Source organism: Nicotiana sylvestris, chromosome 9 (assembly GCF_000393655.2).
Source record: "Nicotiana sylvestris chromosome 9, ASM39365v2, whole genome shotgun sequence".
NCBI classification, from domain to species: domain Eukaryota; kingdom Viridiplantae; phylum Streptophyta; class Magnoliopsida; order Solanales; family Solanaceae; genus Nicotiana; species Nicotiana sylvestris.
Genome location: NC_091065.1, coordinates 55,496,232 through 55,523,261, shown reverse-complemented (window position 1 = coordinate 55,523,261; position 27,030 = coordinate 55,496,232). Strand labels below are relative to the sequence as shown.

General features: G+C 34.3%; 2 protein-coding genes across 2 annotated transcripts; one reads left to right on the top strand and one right to left on the bottom strand.

Moving 5' to 3' along the window:
• Window positions 1-12,545: 12,545 nt before the first annotated feature.
• Window positions 12,546-14,441, top strand: LOC104238943 (uncharacterized). Its single transcript, XM_009793461.2, has one exon. The coding sequence runs from the start codon at window positions 12,813-12,815 to the stop codon at window positions 13,998-14,000; it is 1,188 nt and encodes a 395-aa protein (XP_009791763.1). The 5' UTR covers window positions 12,546-12,812; the 3' UTR covers window positions 14,001-14,441.
• Window positions 14,442-16,459: 2,018 nt separating this feature from the next.
• Window positions 16,460-17,531, bottom strand: LOC104238941 (uncharacterized). Its single transcript, XM_009793459.2, has 3 exons — window positions 17,305-17,531; window positions 17,098-17,220; window positions 16,460-16,865 (listed from the first exon to the last, which is right to left on the bottom strand). The coding sequence occupies exons 1-3, from the start codon at window positions 17,508-17,510 to the stop codon at window positions 16,460-16,462; spliced, it is 735 nt and encodes a 244-aa protein (XP_009791761.1). The 5' UTR covers window positions 17,511-17,531.
• Between the last annotated feature and the right edge of the window lie 9,499 nt (window positions 17,532-27,030).

Genomic DNA, 27,030 nt, shown 5'->3' with positions numbered 1-27,030 from the left:
TTTGACAGGATTCACTAATCCCTCCTTCAATCATCCTAAAAAGCAAGAGATAGCCTGGCTAGTTAGATCACACTGAGCTAATAGCCTAGTAAAAGCAAATTGGAACTCCTTTACTGAACCAGTCTTCTTCAACTGCTTCAGTTCTAGCATAGGATCAGTATACTCCTTACAAAATGTTTCAATCAAAGCCTCAATATACGCATCCCATGGTGGAAGGATAGGAGAATCTCTGCATTTCAAATAAGACTGATGCCAAGCTAGAGCATCATCATCCAAATTCATAGATACTATATATACTTTTTAATTTGCAGAAGTATTGTCAATAGCAAAATATTGATCAATTCTATACAACTAGCTTTTTAAATTTTCACCATTGAATCTAGGAAATAGCATATTATGACCTCGATTGTTAGGAACATGATAAAGATTAGGCCCTAAAATTCCCTGACCTGATTGTAGCACATTATCTCGACCCTTGGAAATGGAACTACTGTCTCGTGATTGTTGATGTAGCTGCATTCCATCGATCGAGTTTTTGAGGGCTTCAACCATATGTAGCATTTCAGCATGTCGATGATCCAAGTCAGCCGCAGTTCCTCTATTTTCTGATCGAGAATTGAACGCAGATCTAGCTGTTGAGCAGCTAGGTCTTCATTTGTTCCTGTCAGTCCAGATTTGAAGGATTAACAGCTTTGCATGACCCCATAGCCTAGCTCTGATGCCAATTGATACTCAATTGCCGAGTATCAGCTGCCAAGTCGATAGAACAGTAGCAGAAAATAAAGGGAAGGAAGAACAGAAATAGGAAATGAGGCAGAAAGAGAGATAGAGAGAGTGAGAAGAACTCATATTTTCTTATATGATAATAATTGTGTGAATAAAAGTGCTATGAGCTATTTATAAGTGCTGAAAATACAAAAAGAATTACACAATTTGAATTAAAACTAGTAACTAACTTTCCCGCCTGAATTCAAATACTAGCCTAACTAAAATTCAAATGTTAGCCCAACTAAAATTCAAATTCTTCCACCTTTAGCCACTAATATTCGTATCATTTTCTTTCTTAAGGGGGTCAAGAATTCAATAAAAAAGAGAGAGAGAGAGATAGAGAAAGGAAGAATTCTTTGAAGTTGGAATTTCTCTAGTTGTGGATATTCAAAAATTAATATATTAATAATAAATTATTCAAAGTTTATTTCTAAATAACTAAATTGGGTGATGATTAAAAAACTATGAATGAAATTGGATTGGTGAGGAAGAAGAAGAAGAAGAAAATGGTTGAGCGGAAGGGAGCACTGGGTTATTTAAAGTTTATTTCTAAATAACTAAATTAGGTGGTGATTTAAAAAATATGGATCAAATTGGATCTTAGAGGAAGAACAAGGAGAAGAAATGAAAAGAAGAAACTGGTTGAGTGGAAGGGAGGACTAGGCAGTGGCCTATTTTTGGGGCACTTCTTGAAAAGTAGTACTTCCTCCGTTCCAGTTTATGTGAACCTATTTCCTTTTTAGTCTGTTCCAAAAAGAATCACCCTTTCTAAATTTGGAAATAATTTAGCTTAAATTCCCAATTCTACCCTTAGTGAGAAGCTTTTATGACCACACAAATACTATGGACTCCTTTAGGACCACAAATTCCAAAAATCTTCATTTTTTTTAAACTTCGTGCCCAATCAAACAGGTTTACATAAATTGGAACAGAGGGAGTAGCAAATAAGGGGCACGACCGACGAATATTGTGCTTCAAAGGAGCATTTTTGTCATTTCCCCGTAAAAGGAAAAATGACATTGTATAGGCTATAGCCGATCTCAAAATAATAGCCAAATATATATATATATATATATATATATATATATACACACACACATTATGTATGTTATATACAAAAATTATACAAATTTTATGCATTTTTTCGGCTATCAAATATAAAGGAATTTTTTTCATTCTTATACATTATTTGAAACTTTATTACCCTTAATGTCTATGTTTAGTTAATTACCACTCATAAACAAGTTTTGTTTATAAAATATATACAATCCACCTTAAAAGGCTCCCAATTCATTATTTGTGCCTTCAATCAAGGGATGTAGCTCTATTTAATGAGCAACATGAGAAAGTTTGCACCATTTACTAATTACAAATTATTAATAATATATCTTACCAAATAAAAAAGAACTAACTATTTGTCGTAGAATTAATAGTTGTTGATTCATTTTGCTTGAGATGTAAGTTGATAAAATTGGATATTGGTTTTTATAGGTCTATGTCCTCCCTATTTGATCTTTTCTCTGTGTCATTGGAATACTTTGTTTTTAGAAGTTGTTTCATATTCTTTTCAATAAATAACCTATTTTTGCGTCTATAAAATCGTACTATATCTCTTCTTTTCAACTCTTGTTGTTTCTTTCGATATTGATACAGTGGAATATCCAATTTCTTTCTTTCGATGTTGTTTCGTATTCTTTCTATATTATATATATATATATAATATAGAAAGAGAGGACCTTTAACAGATTGGATATTCCACTGTATAAGGCCATGAGACAGCAAAATTTAACAGATTTATTGTTACAGAGGACCTTAAATTCGCTTGTGTTTTACACTATAAATACCAAAATTAAGTTTTTACGCCGTCTGATAATTAAACTGGTCAAATCATGAATCCAGCTTAGTGGATATTAGGCAGTACTAAGAAAACAAAACCATCAGCCTGTTATTTGAAGTTCTATATATCATGTCGTCCTTCAAAATTAACTGCATTTTTGGATGAACAATTAGCACCCCCAATTATTTGGAAATTATCACAACAAGTATGCTTTATCCTTTTTTTGAGTTACAGAAAACACTTCAAACAAACATTTCTTTTGATTGATGTTTAGTTGTATTATTTTTCAAAACGCAATGTGCCGGAATAACCCCACATCCCTATGGCTTGGGCAAAATTGATGGCTGGAGTAGATAGAAAGGTGATTACAGAACCAAAACTATCTGTAATTTTATTGTTCCCATAAGTTGTATATTTTGTATTTGATTTATACACAATAAAAATAAATTTCATACAACTAATTATATATTATAAAACTTATCTACAATTTTCATACATTATTTCTACTCAGTTATATACAACTACAATACCGTACAACTTAAATACAAATTTTGTACAAAATTTATACAATATGTCTTTTGTATATTTCATATGATTTAAACATGGTAAAAACAAATTTCATACAACTAATTATATATTATACAATTTATTTACAATTTTCTTACATTATTTCTACTCAGTTATATACAACTACAATATCATACAACTTAAATATAATTTTTATATAATATCGTTCAACTTTCATACAATAGTTAAATAAGAAATATATATATATATATATATATAAACAACATAATATAACATAATATAATTTTTCTACAATTTTACTACAATTTCGTAAATATATTATATATCATGTCTTCTTCTTCTTCTTCTTTGAGTTTCAATATGAAATTCAGCCAAAATCAAGTCTATTCTTCACCAAAACACCCTCAAAATTGAGATATAAAATTCAAACCATATTCCCAATTGTTTGCAACAACACCCAATCCAAACAAATAATGGGTTTTAAAAACCCAAATTCGAATTCAAAGCTTCAAAGTTTTTTAATGGCTGTCAATGGTGAAATTGCTGCTCTCTTTTCCTTCGCTTTACATTACTGAAATTAAGGATTGGGATATGGAGAGAGAAACGTGGTATAATATTTATTTCAATTGCTCATTGCTCATTGGTCGTAACTTCAAATACTTTTTTCAATTATACATTGATAGGTCAATATTAACACTTGTAGACTGCAAAAGACTACTCAAGTTTAATTTAGTCCCCAAAACAGAAGGCCAAAACACATAATTGAAAAGATGAATAGTGTAACACCACAAGACTCTTAAGATGAATTGCATATATTTATGGGTCAAAATGGATACCAGTAATTGGCAACAAATATTGAAGTTAAAATTTAATAGCAAAAATGAATAGACCAAGACACTATATGGAAATTAAATACGCCAAAATCAAACAGTACAAAAGCCTGCCCAGAATATCTAACGGTTGTTCGTTCAAACAGGTTCGTGATAATAATCAGCAAAAGACTAAAATAGCATCCCACAACTTGTTGCATTATATAAAACCAATTATGTTGAATGAAAATTGAACATATACGTAGGGAGGGGAGGTGGGATGTGGAGAGAGAAACGGGGGGGAGTGGAAGATACGTTAGAGTGATTTTAGGACACTAGTTGTTATCATTAATTCCCTTAAAATGTACATAAATGGTAATTGGGTATATAAAATGTAATTATAGTAAAATTTGAGTAGGAAGGGTAATATAGTTTCATATAGTGTATATGAATGTAAAAATTCCAAATATAAATAGTTTATGGTGCGGGCTAAAAGTGATATTTGCCCTTAAAACTACTCATTTGAAATACTTGGGCCTTCTTCAGTTCTACTACCAGCCCAATCGGTTTCTAGATGGCCCAATCCCACTTTCCGCTTTTTTATTTTTTTGTATATGTAATATTCGAACTGTCAAAAGATCGGCTTGTGCTAGAGGTTCAAACTTCAAAGAGGAGCAGAGAGGAGATTAGGGTTTTGGGTATATTAGGGTTTAAATCCGACCGACGACGATGATTTACGACGCCAACTCGCCGCTTTTCCGATCCTTCCTTAGCCAGAAGGGAGGCGCCTCCGACAAGAGGTATGTGCAGTTCTCTCTTTGGCTGTAAACTAACCGTCGCCTCTCCGACAATTTTTCATAGTATTGATGTTATAGCAGTTTTGTTTGTGGAAGGTGAAAAAGGTTAATATTTCTGCATAGCAATATTGATTCTGGCATAGTTGTGACTTTTCCTGTTATATTTGTTTCAATTGTTATTTCAATGGTCATTTCGATTAGGCTTCGCTAGCGAGTGATTTTTTTGTTCGAAATGTCTTTGCCCTATGATTTTCATACATTTGAACCTCTGGCGCCTTATTTTGACTTTGAAGAGAATGTGAACCCATTTATGATATGCCATTGAGTGCTCTTGGGCAAATCATATTCTCACTATCTGGTACAATATTAATGATGAATGCCATAGCTATTGTAAATTGGTAAAGTAAAGAATGTATCTTGGTGTTTGGATGGAACTCCTATGGTGTTGTGAAGTGGTCTAGATAATTGATCAAGTTTTTGGTATAGACGTTATAGGTCTTGGTTTAACTGGAATGGATGTTGATGAGCTTCATCTAGATTATATTTGTGGCCCAGTTAAGCGTTGGTTCAATTAGAGTCGAAAAGTCAAGAGTCAAGCCAACTTAACGCTCGCACATTTAGGTCACGAACACAAATTTGAGTATCTGAACTGGCTTGTCTAACTTTCAATAACAGTCCCGTGAGCATCAAATGATCAGAATAATGTGTATGTTTATGTGCATGAAAAGATTTGAAATTTGTAAGCATAATGAGATTCCCTATCATATCCTTTGTATTCTATTACCTGCTCGTTCTTTTTGTTTGTTTCCTTTTCTTATTTTTCTGCTGGTGAGATCTGCATAAGTTCTTTTTGGCTTCTTATATAGATATCTCAGTTGGTTCTGCTCTATGACAAGTTTTGACAAGTAGAATATACGTTTGACATGCAATCCTGTGAACTCACCTTGTGTCTTGGTTAGTTTTCTTGTAGATAAGGAGAGTCTGGATTAGTTGTCTTATTCACTATAAGATGGACTGAAATGTTTTTACGCTTCATCGAATCACTGTCTTGTATCAACTAGCCACTAGAGATTTAACACCGAAAGTTAGAGCAGCAGGATGCTGAATGTAATATGACAGAAAGCATGTATCGCTATGCCTTCATTTAATTAAGTATTTTTTCCAGTAAATGATTTGTTGCTATATATATTTATATATCTTAAATTTTTTTGTGAAGTGCTCAGTATTCCCTTAGAAAGAAGAATATACCTCTTCGGGAAACATAAAGTTTAAAGAAAAGATAAAGAAACTCTACTCTTCATGAAGTAGAAGAATGGAAGTTGCAAATAAATAAATGACCGAAGAAAAGAAGGCTATCCGTATGGATTTCCCATACAAATAATTTTGGTAAAGCAAATAGTTACCGTGACTTCTCAATTTGAATTCTCCAAAGCATGTTAGATTGCTGTTGAAACTGAAAGTCTTAGCGGATTATGCCTGTAATTTGTATAGAAATATCTCTACATCACTTTAAAAATTTACATTGTTACAATTCTACTCTAGGGTCCTTACTTTTTCAGATTATAACAGCATAATCATATAAATTACAAAAGAAGCTCTAACTTGTTCATATGCCATACAAAGACATTTATTAAGTTCCTAGAAACATAATAAGAGGTCTTACGACATAAACTAACCACCAAAATAAAAATTAACACGAAGAGAACGCAAGGAAGTAAGAAATGCAAATAACATTTATGACTTAAATGCTGAGAAAAAAGGTCTCAGTTAAAAGAAAGTAAATACAGTATAATGGCTACTTCTTTATAGACCCTTTTAGAGTCATCGGTAAACAATTGGAAATTTCTGGAGCACTATGAATTGTCTGACGTATAGACCCTCAGGGGTTGGCCTGGTGGCAATTGACTTGAGCCTTGGGTTTGCTCCCTTTCAAGGTCTCAAGTTCGAAACTCACTGGGTGCAAACAATTTCCGAGGGCCATCGGACTCGGTAAAACCTGAATTAACCGTGGTGCACTTGCGGGATACTCCTTGCCGAGGGCCTGTGCATCCCCGGGATTAGTCGGGGCTCTTAGAGACTCGGACACCCGGTGCAAATAAAAAAAAAATGAATTGTCTGACGTGTAATAAAATTATACGTCAGGATTTTAGATTTCTAAAGTAGCTTGTTATATAAAAGTGGAGAATTCCACAACTTCATTGGTTTAGAATCTTCAAAAAAAAATCTGTAGTGATATTTAATACTATATTATTATAATAAGAAGGTTGCTGTATTAATGGAGCATTGTTGCACATAAAATGTTTTGTTTGGTTTCATTTTTTTTTCTTTGAAAATCCAGTGTTTTTAAGTTGATCTTGAATCTATCCTTCAGATCAATCTTGATATCTAAACCTCAACATTAAACAAGCAGGATCTCTCTCTCTCCCTCTCTCTCTATCCATATACAGACCAATGCTATTTAACTCAAATAGACTCAAGTGGTGGTAGTTATTCAAGCTGCTGCCTCTAGCAATTCTGCACTTATCTTGTCAAAAGCATCATTGCGTAATGAGATAGCTCACATGCATGTTCTTTCCTTTAAAAGGTGGTTTTTTTATTCTTTTCTAAATGTTTGGATTGAGGCGTAATTAATTGATTAATTTTATCAAATCTAATTATGTTTCCATGCCAACTATGATACAGCTGCACTCCTTACTCCAACAAACAAGGGTAACCCTTCCGCGCTGAATATTATAGCGATGCTTCATTTTATTCTGATTGTATTTTCTTTCCTGAACTGTATGTCACGTTGTGTAATGGATTAGGAAATTGATAATGGCTTTTTCATATCTCCATTATATGAAGGCTCTTATTTCCTCAATTTAGGTCTTTTCTTTATGTCGAAGCTGATCTGTGATGCATCTTTCTGCATCCCTTGATCTTTATGTAAGAATGCTTCTTACATCTTTATAATTTTTCCAGGAAAACAGAAGAGCAGAAGCCAAAGGAACAGAGGCCAAAAGCTAGTGAAAACAAGCCTGTTATGAATGAGTGAGAGTGAAAGATGTAGACTTATTTTATTATATATGGAATGTTGTTGAACAAGGCTTTTAATGAAATGCTGCTTGACATTTGAATGCGTCGTTTTGTAAGAGATTTCACTTTTCTTTTCCAACTTCGTCATTGTTCCCAGTCCTGATTTTTGCTTTGTGAGATAAGAACCGGGGGTTGAAAGGTGCAAAACTCAGTTCAACCTCCTAGTGAATCCAGAATGTCTAGAAAGTTAGGAGGGGGTGTGGGGGGGGGGGGTTGGCGGGTGTTTTGGGGTTTTTTGGGGGGGTGGGGGGATCAGATGCTTCTCGATTTGACTTCTGCGATCTAAACTCAATTTCGTTTTTCTGGTACTATAGATGTAACTGTTTCTAGATGGAAGGTTATAGTTAACTAAATTATTTCTTATTTTTGTGGTGTGCTTTTTCTTTCTTCCACGTAATTCTACTCTGTCTTAGGGAGGATATTACAGCCGTTAGTGGCTACTGGGTAGGTTAAAAGGGGGTTAGTTATCCGAGTAATTACTAGATGGCAGGGGTACGATTGTCGGTCCAGCATTGCACGATGATGTGTTCTTATTAACTATCCGTAAACCTATTTTCTTTTTAGTCCGTGTAAAAAAGAATGACCTCTTTCCTTATTTGGAAACAATTTAACTTTGCAAAATGATTTATAGCCACACAAAATATATGTGTCTCATTTTACACCATAAGATCAAAAGTCTTTTCTCTTTTCTTAAACTCTGTGCCCAGTCAAATGGGAACGGAGGGAGTAGTAGGTACTGTCAGCTGTGCTAGTAGATATTTAGGGTTTGTTGGTGCTCTATAATTGGAGAGATTAGCAAGAAAACATGTAATCATTTTGGAGATTGATGTAGTTGGCTAATTGGAAAAGTGCTTAAAGGGGTCATGTACAAAAAAGCTACTGATGGTTGTGGATGCTCTTTGACGCGACTGTGAAATCGTCACTTAATAGGCTGAATGGCACCTTTGACAGAAATTGAAAAAGGAGCTTTTTGGTGTGTTTAAAGATGCGTCGTTCCATGTGATAATTGACATGAGCCACCTTCTTTTGTATTGCTTTCATTCCTTTATTGTTAGTCCCATTCATGGTTGCGGTGCGGTCCTTTCGGAGTTTATTTATAGGTTTAGAATGATATTGGATCTAATCAGAAATCAGGAGGAAATGGATGTACTCCATTTGTCTAGACTTGTTTTGGGGATAATTTGACCTGTATGAGCTACAAAAAATGGTGGAAGACACTTGTTCGACTCATTTTCAAAGACAATTGCAGGTTTCTTCTGTTAGAGCACCTCTACTTTTTAGTTAGATAGATGAAATTGCACACAAAAGTATTATAGGAAGTAGTATATTGCTCAGAAAGAAGCTTATGGTTCTCAGTCCCTATTCAAAAGATGAAAGGTGTATTATTACTCCACCCTAAAAAGGCTAAGTGGTTGGTCGGAACTTACTCCAAAGAAAAAGAACTCTAACGCATCGAGTCCTCATTTGGATACCTTTACTTAATTACAGTGAATAATAATTAAAATGTTAACAACAGACATTAGAGACATCACTTTTTTGACATGAAAAAAAGCTGAGAGGGAGAAAGGGGTATGCAAAATGAGTAGGTATCGAGTGGTTTCCCATGTGATTCATCTAACTCCCCCAACCACACTCTTCGTTACTTTTTTTTTCTATTGACGGTCTTCTCACAAAGAATGAAAAGCAATTAATCCTTTCCTTTCTCCACGCACTACATAACGATAAAAAAATGTTTAAGAGCTTGCCGACTATTAAATGATGTTTACGATACAATAACAATTTCCTTATTTATTTAAAGAGTCCATTGATCAAATAGTCACTCAAATATGTAAAATTATCTATTAAAGTTATTTTTCTTTTGTTTGTAACAACAAAGTCACTTAACTATACCTGTGGCACTTATAATTGAGAATGAAAGAAAAGAATAGTTTTATAATATATATTCCATGCACTTAATATAAAATATAGTTATTTAAAATAAGGGTTTTTAATATATATATATATATATATATATATATATATATATATATATATATATATATATATATATATATATATTCTTAACGGGTTAACGGATTATTATTATTATTCCAACATTATATATGCTAGAAAATTAATTTTTTAATTTTTATTTTATAAATAAAATTTATTTTCTCTATAGATAAGTCCATAAAGTAGATTAAAAAGAGAAAATAATAATATTAAAAAAGTAAAAAAAAAAGAAGAAGATAAAAGTTAATAATTAGAGGATAAAATAAGTATTTGACAATCAAAAGTTTGAGAAATCTGGTTGAGTGACCTTCTGAGTGCTAAAGATAAAGTTAAATGATTTTTCTGTTACAAACGAAAGAATGATGACTTTACTAGATAATTTCAGATAGTTGAGTAACCATTTAACTAATGGACACATTATTTAAACGTATTTTCAAAGTACTTTCAGGGATCGTTTGGTTGGAATACGATTTATACCGATATAAGTTATGCAGGTATAAGTTATATTAAGATAAGTTATGCTGGGATTGTTGTTTATTCATTGTTTGGTATGTTGTATTAAGAATGACAATTGCATAATTTCTAAAAAGAAGGTATAAGTTATACCGGTGCTAATTACCTCACTTTCTATAAGGTATAAGTTATCCCGGTGTTAAAAATAACACCGGGATAACTTATACCTGGTTTGCTAACCAAACAGAATATTAAGGTGGTATTAAATTTTTATATCACCCTTATACCTTCTTATACCTCATACCAAACGACCCCTCAGAGTTTTAGTTATACTTATCATAGTTATAGTACGTTTTGCATAATACTTAAAATATACAAATAATTCAATGAACCGATATGAAAAGCAAAAAAATTATATGATTTGACTCTCATACTGAGTTTTAGTTATACTTGCCATAGTTATTTGAGTGAACGTTTACATGCTCCCTTTTTCCTTCTTCTTCTTCTTCTTCTACGACTACTACTTTGCAGATGAGTTAATGATTTATTGAGTAGCCAACGCGTTCGTTTAAAGAAAGCTTTTCTGTCGTTCCCTCCTTTATTATTTTCTTTCTTTTTTGTGTCAGAAGTAAAAAGTTAGAGACAATCAGAAACTTTATTGTTCGTAAGAACAAGCGTGCATTTATTCCACACTGGATTTCGTTTCATATATACTATCACACATTGTAGATTAGTCAATTTTGTCTCTATTTGCTATGCCATAATTAGAATTGTAACGTGCGGGTATTGTAGAATACATGCATCATTTCTTTATTTTTTTAATGGAACAAATTATTAATTTCTTAATGCTAGTGCTAGAAAGGCTGGAGCATAGAAATTGACAACTTGATGCTATAGGAGCAAAAAGGCTTTAATTGGAATTCCTTTGTAGTCTATATATAGTTGTTTCAACAGCATGCGTTCAAATCACAATTAAACATAGCAAAATGAATCAATTAGTCAAATTGTAAATTACATGGAAAGAACTTAATTGGAGATGATTTTATGTGATTCGCTAATCTTTTGTACATTCTCTGGACTAATAACATAGTACAAAAGCATTCATAAAGCTAGCTAATAAGTAAAGTTAATTGATGTTTTACTGATGTGAAATATTACCAATAGAGTACTTGGAATACTGTTACTTGCGTATTTCATTTTCTTTTTTAAAAATAAAACAAGAGCAAGTTTGTCCCCGATATGATGGCTGAGAAATCAGAATTAGAATCTCATTGTTACATTATTGAATTATGTAATTAGAATCGCATGGTTACAAGTTCGAATTATTGAATTGTGTAATGTCACACATTGAATATTCAACGGGAACCAAAAGAGCTTATGAATATTTTGAATCACTATAGTTTCAACTCAGAATTAGATGCTTATACTATTTCACACCTTATTATATCGCACTCGTAAATTATATTGAAGTCTTTCGCTCATTGTAATGTGGTTTTAGGTTGAATTCTTTAATATAGTTCATACAAATAATAATTTGAGGTAATTGACATGTTGAGTTTCTCTCTTTTCTTCCTTTGTTAATCATGTAAAGAGAAAAGGAAATGTCTGTCTTCTAGGGTCGTGCATAATTTGATAAATATCGAATTACAGTATCAAAATCGAAAAAATTAATATTTGGTGTTCGATATTTTGGTATTCGGTATGTTATTTGGTTGAAGTTTAAAAAAAATAAATTGGTATTAGGTATGGTATTTGATATTTTAAAATGAAATACCGAAATACCGTTACCGTACCGAAATATATATTATATTACACAATACACATATTATTAATTATAACATAAATATAAAAAATCTGAAATTTTAATTTTCTTTTTTCTCTAAGTTCATCAATTAACTCTAAGCAAGTAACAAAATATTTCTAATGATCAAATTTATTCCTTTACGTACAGTTTTCTCTCTCTGGGTTGATATTTGCTGGTTTTGGACAAATTTTTTGTCAACAAACGTTTTTAGTTTTGTACTTTTGAATACTTTAGTTACGAATATTGCAGTTTTTAACTCTATGCATTAATTAGTATTCAAACCAAATAAACCGAAACGAATAAACCGAAAGGAGAAAAATCAAATCAAACCGAATTTAATTAGATATAATATTAATATAATATTTTTAAAAATCGAATATCGAAAATACCGATTTGAAATATCAAAATAGCATATGGTACCGAGCGACAGAACACCCTTTGGCGTCTTCATTATTAGTTAGTGACTTTTACTCTCTCTATTTCTTCAACAGCCCTCGCCACACGGCCAAACCCAAGCAGACGCATAGAGAGATAGAGAGAGATAGAGAGCACATTCTAATTCCCTATATCAACGCCGCATTCACGATTCACAATCCGACAACTTTTCTTCTTCCTCTTTGCTTAAACTAAAATAGAAACAACAGTCCAGATTCTTCTCCTTTTTCTTCTTCTTCTTCCCCATTTCTTCTCCATCTTCCTTTTTTCAATTCTCCACTCATCTACCTTCTCTCCTGGAGAACAAAAAAAAAATGTCTGAACTGTGCTTATCAAACACTTGTATTAAATTTTTTGGTCTCCTCATCTCCGACTTAACTCTCTTCTGTTACTTCATTCTCTCTCACCCTCTTTACTTCTCTTACTTCATTTTCTTCTCTCCTTACCTCCTTAAACTCCTCTCTTTCCTCTCCCCTCTCTTCATCACCACTTCCCTTTTGCTCCTCGCCCTTCTCACCACCTTCTCCCCAACTAATTTCATCACCCATGAAAAGTTCAAATCTTGTACAGAAAATTCTGAGTCAGAAAAGGTAAGTATTCTGCTCTCTGTTTATCATGCTGTAGTGGAAGTGTTAAAGTCACAGGGCGATGCGAAAAACGACGAGTTCTCTCGTTTCGAGGATTTTGAAGTTTACAAGATCGTGTTTCAAGAAAACCCAATTGAATTCTTGGACTATATATCAGCTGAAGTTGGTGAAAAATCAGTTCTTGATTCTTCAGTTCAAGAAAAAGATTCTGCCACTGCCACAGAAAATTCAGGTGAAATGGAGGAGAAGACATTGGAAGATTTCTTCAAAGAAATAGATGAGTTCGAAAGCAAGACTTGGAATAGTGATAATGTGGAAAGGAAGAAAATTGAGGCATTGGGCACAAAGGCCGATAAAGTTGTTGAAAAACTAAAGGAAGAAATGATAGTAATAGGAAATGGATCCAAGGAGGCTGCTGCTGTTGCAGTTGATAAAGTGAAAAAGTCACATTCTTGGAGACTTGGAGAAAATCTTGATTACAACAAGTCTAAAATAATGGAGCAGAAATTGGGGACTTATGGATCTATGAGGAAAGAAAAAGAGTGGACAAGGACATTGGCATGCAAACTTTATGAGGAAAGACACAATGCTAATGATAGTAGTAGTGGTGAAGGGATGGATTTGTTGTGGGAAACTTATGAATTAGACTCAGCAAAGAGCAAGGTCAAAAGGGATAATAATAACAAGAAGAAGATGAAGAAGAAATCAGGAGAATTGAAGAGCTACAAAAATGATGAAGAAGAGGAAGAAGAGATGAACGGACAGTTGTGTTGCTTACAGGCTCTCAAGTTCTCAGCTGGAAAGATGAATTTAGGTATGGGAAGGCCTAATCTTGTTAAGATTTCTAAAGCAATTAAAGGGTTTGGATGGCTACATCATGTCAGCAAGAAAAACAAGGTCCATTGTGGAGAATGATTTTAGCATAGTTAAATTAATTATGCTTATCTGAGGAGTAATTATATTAGCTTCAAAAAGAGATGTTTGTAGTAGTTTATTAGTATATGTTTCCAAGAAATTAGACTACTTAACAAGTAAATACTTTTTGTTGTAGCTATGCTGTAACAATTAATCAAATCCTATCTAATTATCCAAGATATTTCTGATATTGCTCGGGGAAAAAAGTGAAAAATTCCAGGTAGGGGAGAAGGGGTGAATGTTGATAAAGCTTCTAATTTCTTTATGAGTTGTTTCTGTTGAATGTTCTCTAGTTATTCTTGGCATGCTTGTTGGTTGATGGATTGATATGTTCCCCCTTTGCCTAACCTTTGGCATAAAATGAGATTTGAATATCACCAGATGATGACACTATTTTTGTGGTCACATCTGTCTATATGAGGAAGGTAAAAGTTTCACTCTTCTGCTAGCTTGTACTATATATTACTTTTGCTTTTTCACAGCATCTGCAGTTTTCACTTTTGGGAGATAAGTAAAAATTACTCCATATGGATTTGACAGAAGGTAGATTCCAGTACTCTCTCGAAGCTCTATGATTTTAATGCTATCTCACAACAGTTAAGAGCCGGGGCTGGGAGAGGGGATTCAGAGGCGGATCTAGAGCACAACCAACGGGCTCACAAGAGTTTTATAGCTTTTATGCGGACCCTGTATATATTTATACATATATTACCGTGAATTCAATTTTTATCGAATCTTAACTCGAGATCACTGTAGGAACCTATAAACTTCAAATCTTGAATCTGCCGGGCTTTCACCAGGAAGCTCAAGAATTTTTTTGTGAAAATAAATGGAAGAAAGATAAGTTCAAATTGTTCACACCAGTTGACAAGAGTGTGTAAAGAATGCTGTAAATTTGTAATGGATATTTGACAAATAGGCCATTACACCTTATCTTTCCAAATAGTTACTGATTATGCAATTAGGCCAATGTATTCGCAAAACCTTTATCTCATAGATGGAATCAAAGGAAGTGCCTATGTATGTCAATGTGTGTGTGCATATATGCATGTTAAATTTGAATTAGCTCCTTTGCAATTTCTTTGTGTTTTGAAGTAGGGAGCAATAACTAGAACAATAAGGTTTCGTTTGGACAAAATTAGAGTTGAAGTTAGATTTTTTTTATTTATTTGGAGTTTTGGTTAAAAACAGAATTTATAGAAGTTTTCTACTTTTGAGCAAACAACAGTGTCTCTGTTTGGTTTAATTATTTCACAAATACCTATGCCATAGTAATCTAATCTGGTCGAATGGTCTACAGACTTCGTCGTTCAATTTTGGAGTCAACAATTTCATCACTCACTTCAATGTGTATGTTTGGACGTTGGTATATGGGTATTGTAAAAATTAGAATAATGTTTAAGCAAAGAATATGATTTCAAGTTGAGTTAAGTGATTTCTTCCTTTAAGCTAAATACAAGAAAAGTTTTCACGAATTTGCCTCTAGGATAATTAAGCTTTGCACAAACAATACTAGAATTCTGAACAATCACTGAGAATATCAAATTATTTGATGTAAATTTGGTAAGGGGATCAAAATAATCAAGAATGGGCCAAGGGACAGGTAATTGCAACCGTTTTTTGATTTGGCAATAAAGCTTTTAAGTTAAAAAACCATGCTCTATTCGCAATAGGCTTATCCCTAAATTCAGGCACCATGTTTGTTCATAACATAAAAAATCAAAATATAACCTGATTAAAATTTGTTACTTTGCTGTTAATTCTGTTCATTACATTGCTCGAATCTTTAATTAAAATTTGCTTGCACTTTTGAAAATCTCCAAAAAGTCCTATGTATCCAATTGCATCAAGTGAAAGAGCCCAGTTTAATGCTGAGACAATTTTTCCAAGGCCTAGTTGTTGTGGCCTTTATTAAAAATTGAACCTCCAAAAACGGCCGAAAGTCTAAATTGAAATATTGCCATAAGTTTGTAAAAAAAAAAAAAAAAAAAAAAAGAAGCCTTCCCCAACTAGTCTAGCAAGTATGTGTTCACCAATAAAATTTCTCTAGTTCTTTACAGAGCATGAAAGCTAATACTCTAAAATCTACCTCTATGCAATAATGAAACAAGAGAGCAGAGAGAAAATGTGGAATTGTAATATGAACTATCAACTTAAGTCTATGCTCTATACTATTACTACTACTAATGTAGCATGCTAACACTATTATCCCAAAATATTTTGTCTGAGTATGGTATTCATTAAGGTACTGAAATCTACCATATTACAATTATATGCATAAAACCAACTTACCTATTTTGTTTATGAATGATCCAACTGTAATACTAATGAATGAAGGTATTATTACTTGCTGGCTACTGCTATATAAAACAAAACTGTGCAGGTAGAAGACTAGTCCTCAGCAGCATGTTCAAGAATCCATAGAACCTTTAATTTGCTTATTTAGTTTCTCTGCTCTCTTACTCTATTATGATATCATACTTAGTACGAAGGACCTCGCTTTTGGCTAATTCTTCTGGCTTTTTCCCAGCACTGCTGCTGCTTTCTGTTTTTGGAGAAATATCCAATACTTGCTTCATCACTAGTGTCCTTTGAATTATGATAGTATCCCCAATTTTCAATCTGTGGCGAGCTGCATACTTCTTCCACTCCTTTCTAAGAAATCTTCCCCTCTTATTTTCCACAAGTTCCATCACCCATACTTCTCCAAACTGACTATTTAGAGTTAGTGTTGCAGGTGCAGCAATATAAGGCTCGAGTCTCACAAGGGATACACGTAACCCATCCCTACCGTAAATATCAGATTTTGTTAAAATCTTGCGAAGCACCAATTCCTTCTTTACATATTCACGGACAGTTTGGACTCTGCAAATATATGCATGGAACAACAAATCAATATTCACTAAAACATTTCACCACTGTTGTGGGGTTCATATCAAACAAGTTTAAATTAAATTTCGCGTATATAACACAAAATTTTCGGGCCTAGCTACTTCAAGATTCGGTCATTTAAAGAATAGGGAAAGGTTGAAATCATAGAAATGTGTTAATCTCCTCACTGTAGCATAAAGAACAGGGGAAACAAGTAACAACATACTTGTTAGAATCGGTGCTTTCATTAAGTATATCTTGTGTATCTGTGATCGGGTACAGTACAGGTACAGCATCCATTTCTTGATTATTTCTTGAAGGATAATGGACTTGTTTCCCAGAAACAACCCTGCATGTTGAATTGGACTTAATCTTTCTCTAATGCATGCACCATATGTATGTAATTAATAAACAGATCGATGTAGTGACATACTTGGAGTGATTGATTTGGAGATGAGAACCAGTTCTGGACTTGTCATAAAGAGTGTTATGTTGATCATCAGAGAAGTTATTGGGGTTTTCATTCTTTTGATATTCTTCTACCACCTGTTTTGATGCGCGCCTCATTATTGCTTCATTACTCTTTTGATCCCCTTCAAATTGATTCTCAACTTCTCCTTTCCTTTTTTCATCACCCATTTTCAACTTCTTGATTCTTGTTTTTGGCTACAACTTACTTAAGAGGGAAAGATATGGACAGAGAAAGCAGGAAAATGGGAATTTATACGCTATGTATAGCTCTGTTTTTCTGTTAAGTACTTCGCTTTCTAATTTCTCATTTTCGAAATTACACCCTTTCCGGCAACTAAGCTTTTATTTTTATGTAGTTTTTTTTTCCTCTTAAAAAGAAAAAAGCCAATTGACAGGTTAAAAAAATGCAAGAATTATTGCCAGTGGCGGAACCAACTATGAGTTCGGCTGAACCCAGTAACTTTGATTCAAATCATGTATTTATCTTTAAAAAGTTCATTGAATATATATAAACTATTAATTTAGAACTTAATAACCTAAAATTTTTAGAATTATGAACCCATAAGCTCAAAATCCTGGATTCTCAAGAGTTATTTTTACATTTTTTCTTGATGTATGTAGTATCTAACCTCTAATTAAAGTAAGTCAAAAATGTTAAACAGGGATATTGCATAAGCCTTCATACACAATATTCATATAAACAAAATAAGTAGGTAGTGTTAGCATTGAAGTTACTTTAACGATGACAAATTAAATGTAAACTATCACAACCAAGCTCTATAAATTCGAAGATTTCACATAATACCACGCAGCTTAATCCTCAAAAAACTTAGGGGTCGTTTGGTAAGAGGTATTAAAAAAAAAATATAAATATTAGCTTTGTGCATTACTAATACCTTTGTTTGATATATATATATATATATTTATGTATAACTGATACTTGTTGTAGTTATACATCATATTTGATATTTCCTATGTATAATTAATACGTAACAAACCATGGCATTAACAATACAACGATTTTTAATACTTGCATAAACATGATTAAAGAAACAATTGCCCCTCAAATCCCTCAAAACTAATACTTGAATTTTTCTCTTCTATTTCTCCCTGATCTTTATTTTTCATTGGTAATTTTTTCATAATTTAATAAGTTGTTTGTGACGGAAGAAGAGGTGAATTTCTCTTCTATTTGTTCAAAATTTGCTTCGCCGGAACCTTCTATTTAAAAAATGTTTTGGAGAAGTAATCCAAATCCCGCAAAATGACCAGAACCAAAGCTTCAGCCTTTTGCTCGAGGTAGATGTTACTTCTCATTGTTTAAAGATTTTCTTATTTCGTTATCTATATAGCTATAAAGTCTAGGAGTTAGGGGCGGGGCGTGTTTGGTGTAATGAATAATCATCTTAATTTAAAGATATGATCCAAAGGTTGAATTGCTGATATATAATTGATGTTTTATAATTCAATATCGCACCAAAAAGGAGGGAGGGAGGAGGGTGATTTGTGCGGTGTTCAATTTTTGCGTGCGTTAGATTATAGAAGAACTTTGTTCTTCTATGCGTTCCTTAAACTACAGTTGCAGAATAAGTAATGCAGAAAGTAAAGAACACGAGTATTTTTACGTGAAAAATACCTAGCTCAAAAGGTGAAAAAATCACAACTTACTTCCCAGCAGAATTTTTTCCAAAACTTCACTACAACTCTAAGCCACTACAACTCTAAGCTGATCAATAATGTTTAAAAACCTCTTGTAAACCTAAGGATTAAGCTCTAACTCTTGTAGCAACCAGCCAAAGGCTGTTGCGACTGCTTCAAGTTAAATCGAACTTGAATAATACAACTCAAGTACTTAGCACAAATGTTTCTAAGAAAAGCTGAAAGGTAGAACTCAATAGCTCCTATTACAATTGAACTATAATAAAAGACAGACACATGAAAATGGTTCTTTTATCTGGTTCATGTAGCTCCAGGTTCGCACTCTTGAAACTCTCATGAATTGCTTATAAAATACCTTGCTATTTTGCTCTTAGTTCTTGCTTAACTTTAGTATATGTGCGTCACCTGTAAAAGAGAACAAAACTGATATTTATAGAGTTAATAGAATAATGATTAACTAGAGGTCCAATACTTTACTCTTCCTTGGTGGAAGAGTTCTAGTTAACTTCAATCTCTAACTCTTTCCTTACTTAGGATAGAGTTCTCTTCAAGTAAGGAGTCATGCTCCTTACCAAATATGTAATCTTTTTGTTCAGGAATTATCAGATATAACCACGTGCATGCCATTTGCTTGAATCTGATCGTGTCCTGTGTACATTGTCCATGGACTTGGCTCATACATGTGTTCCTTTGTCAATCATCAAAACCAAAATCGCTCAGGTAAAATTTTTTCCATTTTTTATGATGACAAACTCTGTGCTTTTTAGAAGCATGGAACATGTTCTCAACATCAAATACAAAGTCAGAATACATTCCAATTAAAGTCACAAATCATCAAGGACCAAATTCGTTATATTATAAATATCATAGTCCAAAGCAAAAACACACCTTATCTTTCCCCTTTTTGACACCATAAAAAAGTTGCATAATTAAGTTAAGTAACCAGATTTTAGCAGATCTTACTCATGGTCACTAGGGCTACTTCAAATGCAATCATGAATTCAAATTTTCTTTTTTTCAATTTAAGGATATTAGTCATCTAAGAAATATCAACAAACAATTCGAGCAAAACCAGCAAATTTCATTAATTGATAAGATCTTACAACAAAGTATAAGAAGAAATAAAAATATAGAACCATGAGCAACAAACAGAAAAATCCCACTTGGGTCACTAGTTATAAACTGAGCTAGGAAGGGTTTAGGACTGGAACTGAACAGGTTCTTGGTTCTTCGCTTGATCCAACTTCAGCATACCTTGAAAAATACCCTTATTCTTCTCTTTATCTTTTGCAAGCTCAGACTTGAGAGAGTCTCTCTCAGCTTCTACTTCAGCCAAACTAGTCTTCAGCTGTTCAATCATAGCATCCTTATCCCTACTCTTCTTCTCCAATTCTCTAACCTTACTGTTCTTAGGTACCCTCTTGGATGAACTAGGTTCTTTAGGCGTTGTTTGGACTTGGTAGTCACAATCAGTAAAAGTTTCGGTCCCAAAGTAGTATTTACTCGTACAAACATCTCATTTCTTAAGAGGAACCTTAAAGTGGTCAAGAACCGCATTTAGGATAAAGGCATAGGGAATGACATGAGTTTTAGTGCCACAAACACCCCTATGAAGGAGCTGAATGATAAAACCTAGCCAGTTGATTTGCTTCCTACTATCCAGGTACTCCATAAGGACTATGTCCATGAAGTAGCAATGTGCTTTCTTTTCTGCCTGGGCAGAACCAATTTGTTGACAAATTCAACAAGCACTTAGTGAGGAGGTTTTATCCCACTCTTGTATACTGCCCTAGGTTCTTGCTCCAAGTCCTGGTGATGGCCAGTGAGGTGAAAAGATTTTCTAGACTAGGTCACTTTAACTTTTTATAGTCATTATACCCCTCAACAACTATACCTAGAATCTCCCCAAGCTCCTTGTCATCAAAGCTGACCTTCACTCTCTTTACTGCACTGGTGACCCTTCCATTTTCAGTCTCATAGTTGGCAAAAATTTCAACAGTTTCAGCCCTGGTCAACTTTCCTTCCAAATGAAGGACTATGTTCTTCTAGCCTTGTATCTCCAATTTTTCCAACAGCAGAACCATACACTCTTCTTCTAAATCACTAAGAAGCCTCCCCTTCAAAATGGCTCTTTTCTAGAATTTTAGCAACTTATCCTTTTCTTCATCGGTATCATCTTCTTCACTTCCCTCCTCCACTATTTGAACTTTTCTTGATTTTCTAGCATACCTAGTTCTTTTAGACAAGGCAGAGTCCTCTGTATCAATAGACTATTTTGGAGAGTTCTTCTTAGAAATCTTTCTCTTTTTAGCACTGAGAGTCACACCCTCACTTCCTCTGTCTCATCCTCATCACGAAGGATCAGGTCCATATCCTCTATCGGAATTTCCTCACTTGTCTCTTGAACTTTCTTCTTCCCCTTGGCCATAACTTTTTTGGCACTTTCAACTAAGGCCTTTTTCAAGTTGTCCTCACTCTGCTTTTCTAGCTCCTTGTAGTCCCTCCTCTTGTAGGAGGAGTTTTTACACGGATAGAAGAGGCAACCTTTGTCTTCTTGCCACCCATTGCCTTTCCCAGGATTTTTACTCCCACATTCTTCTTCTTCTTTGGATTGTAACTATCACAAACTTTCTGCAATAGGTCATGGAGGGTTTCTTTTCTAGATGGAACAGGTTCTTGGAACCTTATCCTTAACCTAACGAGCCCCTCCGCTGCAGTAGTATCCCCAGAACCACTACCTCCAATTTCAACACTTTCTTCCTGATCATGCCCAACTCTAGTCCTAAAAAGGATAAGCGGTCTCTACAAATATAATTTGGTCTAAAAGTCCGAAGTCGAATCCCACAGAGAACTAAGACTTAGCTATAGTTGTTCAATATCACTCGGAAGACAAGCTCGAACAATTCCTAAGTTATAATATTAAGATATTTATGTCTAACTAATTAATTAACAAATTAAAGAAGTAAATTAAAAACTACGGATACTAAGGGTTGGAGAAAAGATTAGGAAGTCTAGAGTTATGATTTTCCCAATTGTCGGAATCCTTCCCACTACGTTTTCTATAATTTCGCCTAAGTATTCTTTACCGATCGTGAGTACTCTGAGTGTCGTAGCTCTCTCTCGATCAACTACCACAATTTACTAGATGTATTCTCTCGAACTACACTAGCTAGAACTAATTCATCGCTCACTATGATCAACCAAGGTATCGTTACCTCTAATCCCCCCTTTATACCCTCCATATTGATCTCTCACATACATTAGGAGTGATGTTATTCAACAACTGCCTAAATATGTACTCTCTCTCGAGCAGTACTTACTAAATAGGCACAGTCAATTGATGTCCACTCAATCAACAACAACAAACACGTATTTGAACAAGTAGAGAAATGTAACACCCCAGGCTTTAGACAGAGTCCCACATCGGCAAAACACAAGAGGGATACTGGGTATATAAGTTAACAAGCCTTAGACCCTAGTGACGTGTTTTAAAACCGTGAGGGCCTAGGTCCAGAGTGGACAATATCACTAGCGGGCTGGACTGTTACAAGAAATTCAACGACTCAATTATATAAAAACATAACAAGAATTCATCCTCCAAAGGTTCCACCAAAACCCTAAATAACAAATTAGCTATTCATAATAGTATGCAAAAATACAATGCTAGAATTCATAACCAATAATGGAAATAGGAAGAAGAAGTGAAAAACCTGTGAAATAATTCTCCGCCTTGCTCCTAATATGTTCTTGCCTCCTTAGGTCGAATCCCTGGTCTCCGTAGCCTCCTTAGGTCTAAATTATGTCAAAAGTATGTCAAAGGTCCTCAAAATACCATTTTCCATGTATAAATACCAAGTAGGGTCAAGCCCAAACAATTATACCTTCTCCTACGCGAAAAAGGACACTTTTCTAGGTCAGGACGTTCGCGTCCACGGATTAAATCGCGGATTTGGCCGCGGATTTTTGCCAGTTTCTGCCTTACATCCGAGGCCAGTGTGTGGCTGCATTCTTGTCGAGCATTTTTTACCTTGTTCTGTTTGGAATTTGAAAAAACATAAAACATGAAAGTTGTATCCCTTTGAATTAGCTTTCCAAACATATATTGTGGAGGTAAAATGGAGTTCTGAGAGAAAATTTATGCTTATTTTACTAGACAGTGCGCAATATGCCTACTTGATTCTTCATTCGTTCTTAGCTATCATCCGTTGATCCCCGAACACGATCCCGGCTTAATTCCTTGGACTTTTGTTCAGACTTCAAAGATCCAAATTACTTGAATTCATTCCATAACATCTACATGGCTAGGAATCACTCCTACAAGGCATAAAACACACAATTAGTGCAAAACATTAGCGATTAAAGCTTAAACTCAATTAAAATGCAGTAAATTAGAGTGTAATAGGCAACTAAAATACGTGATTATAGCCTATCATCAACACCCCATACTTAAACCATTGTTCGTCCTTGAGCAATCAAGCTACACTTTATATAGACACGGCCCTTGTAAACAATTCTCCTAACTCATCACACCAAGAATATTTAAAATAGACTAAGCACAAAAGTGTAACATCTTAACCTCAAGATTTAACTTACAAGTACCATGCATTATTCACAACTCACCCACTTACTCTAATATAGAGGTCACTGACATTACCTTTCCTTCATGAATCAAGTACCCTCACACAACAAAAGAGAGTAGTTATACACAATAAAGTTTAAGAACATTTAGGAACTCAAGATAGAAAGAATTTACTCGCTCTTAGAAATAACATTCATATGACACAAAAGATGCACCATATACTTTCCCGGAGTGTACTACTCTACTAATCGAGCTCATTCAGTCTAGGATCAAGTAGGACTTTATTTGATTGTAATATAGGTTGCGGGACGGGTATGATACATTTTGATATAAGAGTGACTACACCTCCCTAAGCACTTTAATACATATACTTTAACATTCAAACCCCATACTTATGTCAAACCAAACTCCACCTTCACATCAATGTATATTACCCCATCCTTCTTTAAGTACAATTACATCAAGAGTCACCACTTATCAAGGAATATTCTTTTCATAGCAATACAACTATTTTTTTCCTTTTCTTTCTTTTTCAATTCAAGTGGCTCTTACTTTTTCAAAACAATACATATTTCTCCTTATTTCATTAGTTCCACTCAGAAGCCAAACCAACCACCCCACACTTTAACTTTTACAAAGTTCATAACTATTCAAGTGCTCATGAGAGGTTAAAAGGTTCAAATAGATAGTTAATTCAAACAAATGGGTAAGGCTTGTAATGTGGTTGCCAAATACAGGATTACAAGCTCAAAGGGGTTAACTATGATACATAACAATTAGGCGGGTAAAATATACATATCTAGCTCAACAAAGAAACGCCTATATCACTTCCAAGACTGAACAAAACTACTATTTCGCTTTGCAAACACACGGGCCAAGTTCTAGACATCAAATGCAATGCACAGAATACCACCCAAACCTCACACACACATGGCACATAAATCACTCAGGATTGGATTTATCAAGATACTTTAGTCAAAGCAGTTAAGCAAATTTAAGAATCTACGATTTAACGTACTTATACTAGAGTCAAAAACTGAGCCTAAGCATTACAACCAGAGTACTAACTATTCTCACGGCATAACGAAGTCAAGGGACCTTGTTTTCTTTTCAGCCCATAGCATAAGGGTTCCTACACCTAACAAAATAAAAACTAACTACATTCGGTTCAAACAAAACCCTTGGAAAAGAAACGCGTCCCAAAGAAAAATCAAGGGGGAATTACTACACTACCTACAAAGAAAATCTTTTTTTTTTCTTTTTTTCTTTAGACTTAAATCCCTCAAGAAAATTGTTTAATAGATCTATCATCGGGAAAACTCCAATCTTTTCTACTTTTGTAAAAAAAAAATTTATTCAATTAAACTACTACAACTAAAATAGCATGGAAAGTCACCCAAAAAATCTCCTCACCCCATACTTAAAATTATGCATTGTCCCCAATGCATACCATAACCAATAAGAGGGTAAAAGAAACTCCTTGGTAGGCCAAAGGCCGAAGCACTAGCAGCTCATGGGGTACTCAGACTTCTCTCAGGCCTGGTCCTTCGTGGGGGTACCTCACACTTAGTTCCAACAATCTTGTTTGTTGTTGCATCCTTCCAATATCTTTGCTTTACATGTTCCTAGAAAATCAAAAATTGACACTACAAACATAATATAATTAAAGAAATAAAAAATAAAAGAAAGCAATAAAGCTGGGTTGCCTCCCAACAAGCGCTTGATTTAAAGTCGCGGCACGACGCGAATCACTTTTGCCTCCACCTCGAGCTTATGAATGGAACCCCCAATTTTGCTTCAAGATTATGATTATGCTCTTGGGGTGGTACAAATTCTTGCGAGCCAAAAATTAGATAAAGTCTTATGCACTTTTTGGCTCTCGACCGTGGAGTGTCACCTTGCCTAGGCGACCTTGAGAATTTCAAAATATAAGGCTCATCTGCCTCTTCCTTGGACTCCTTTTTATGCTCGTAAGGATCCATTCCCTTTTTACCATCCGAATATAATGTGGAGAAGTGTTTGGAATGAGGTTCAACGCGCTCAAATACATGAACTATAACACCCCGTAAATTTGAATCGGTTGTGGATGCATTAAATGAGTATTAATGTGATGGTAATCAATTTGTTATGATAATAAGTATACTAGGCATATCATAAGTGATTTAGGGTCCAAGGAGACACCTAAGTCTTACCCAAGTCAGAAAATTACATGATAGACTAAAGTTCCAAATGAGTGCGCACAAGACCATACTTTCGACGAGCATATCTATAGATATATAAGGTGTTAGATGATTCACAACGTATCAAATGAAAGATCTTTGAGTCTAGTTTCTAACTCTTCAAACCTTTCTTTATTTGCACTTTCTTACAAGATGTTATGACCAAATTACCAAAGGCTGGCAGAGGACTGCGCGGATGCGAAACATCCAAGGCCGCGCCCGAAAAGAGGGGCTAGCAGTGAAGTGCTGCCATAGCATCCACATAGCATCCGAGCTCCTGAGCAGAGGACTGCTCGAATGCAAAACATCCACGTCTGCGTCCGAAATCTGGGCTTATAAACACAATTTCGAGATTCATTTTCCCCATTATATTTGGACGACCCTTAGGGTTCTTCTTCACCCACTCAAGAGCACCAACTCCTACCCTCTTCAAAGTAAGCAATCCCCATTATCTTAGGGTGAAATTCCATCATTTCTACACTAGTATTGATGAAATCTACACATAACATATATAGATTTTCAAGAGATTTCTTCAAGAACTCAAAGGAGGTTTTTGTAAGATTTCTTCCAAAAAGGAAATCCTACACCCTTAGACGTACATGTATGGATTTATTAAGAGAATATGAGTATGCATAAGTAATAGAACTCTTGGTATGGTGATTGGAAGCCATTAAATTTCCAATTTAATTACATAACTATGGTAGAGATAGAATAGATGATTATTTAATGGAACTTTGTCGGTTGGGTGTAGATGGATGGTCACATATATGATGTTGGAAGTTATGAATTGGTTAATCATGATAGTGGGATAAATTATTGATTAATGGTAGTAGTTGGATGAACTAAATATATGGTGATGGGATGTAGAGATTTACGCCTACAAGGTGTTTGATAATATACCTAAATGGCTTAAGTTATGAAATTCGTTACTAATATTGGTTCCATTGGATGTTACCATTGTAGATTGACGGTTCTTAGTGTTGTGGGTCATTGTAGTATCACTAAGGGGAGAAATTGAGGTATGTGAGGCTAACTCTCTTTACGTTTGGGAATGTCTATAATTCTCCCTACGTCCCATTCATTGTGACTATTACTAGTTTCCTCATAAAGTAATTATGCCTTAGTTCTACGAATAGTCGTAAAACTTCTATTCTCTAGCTTCAGAACTCATTCATTACTTTTATTCTAAATGTTGTGAAATCAATGCATAATCAATATAGACTTGGGTTTG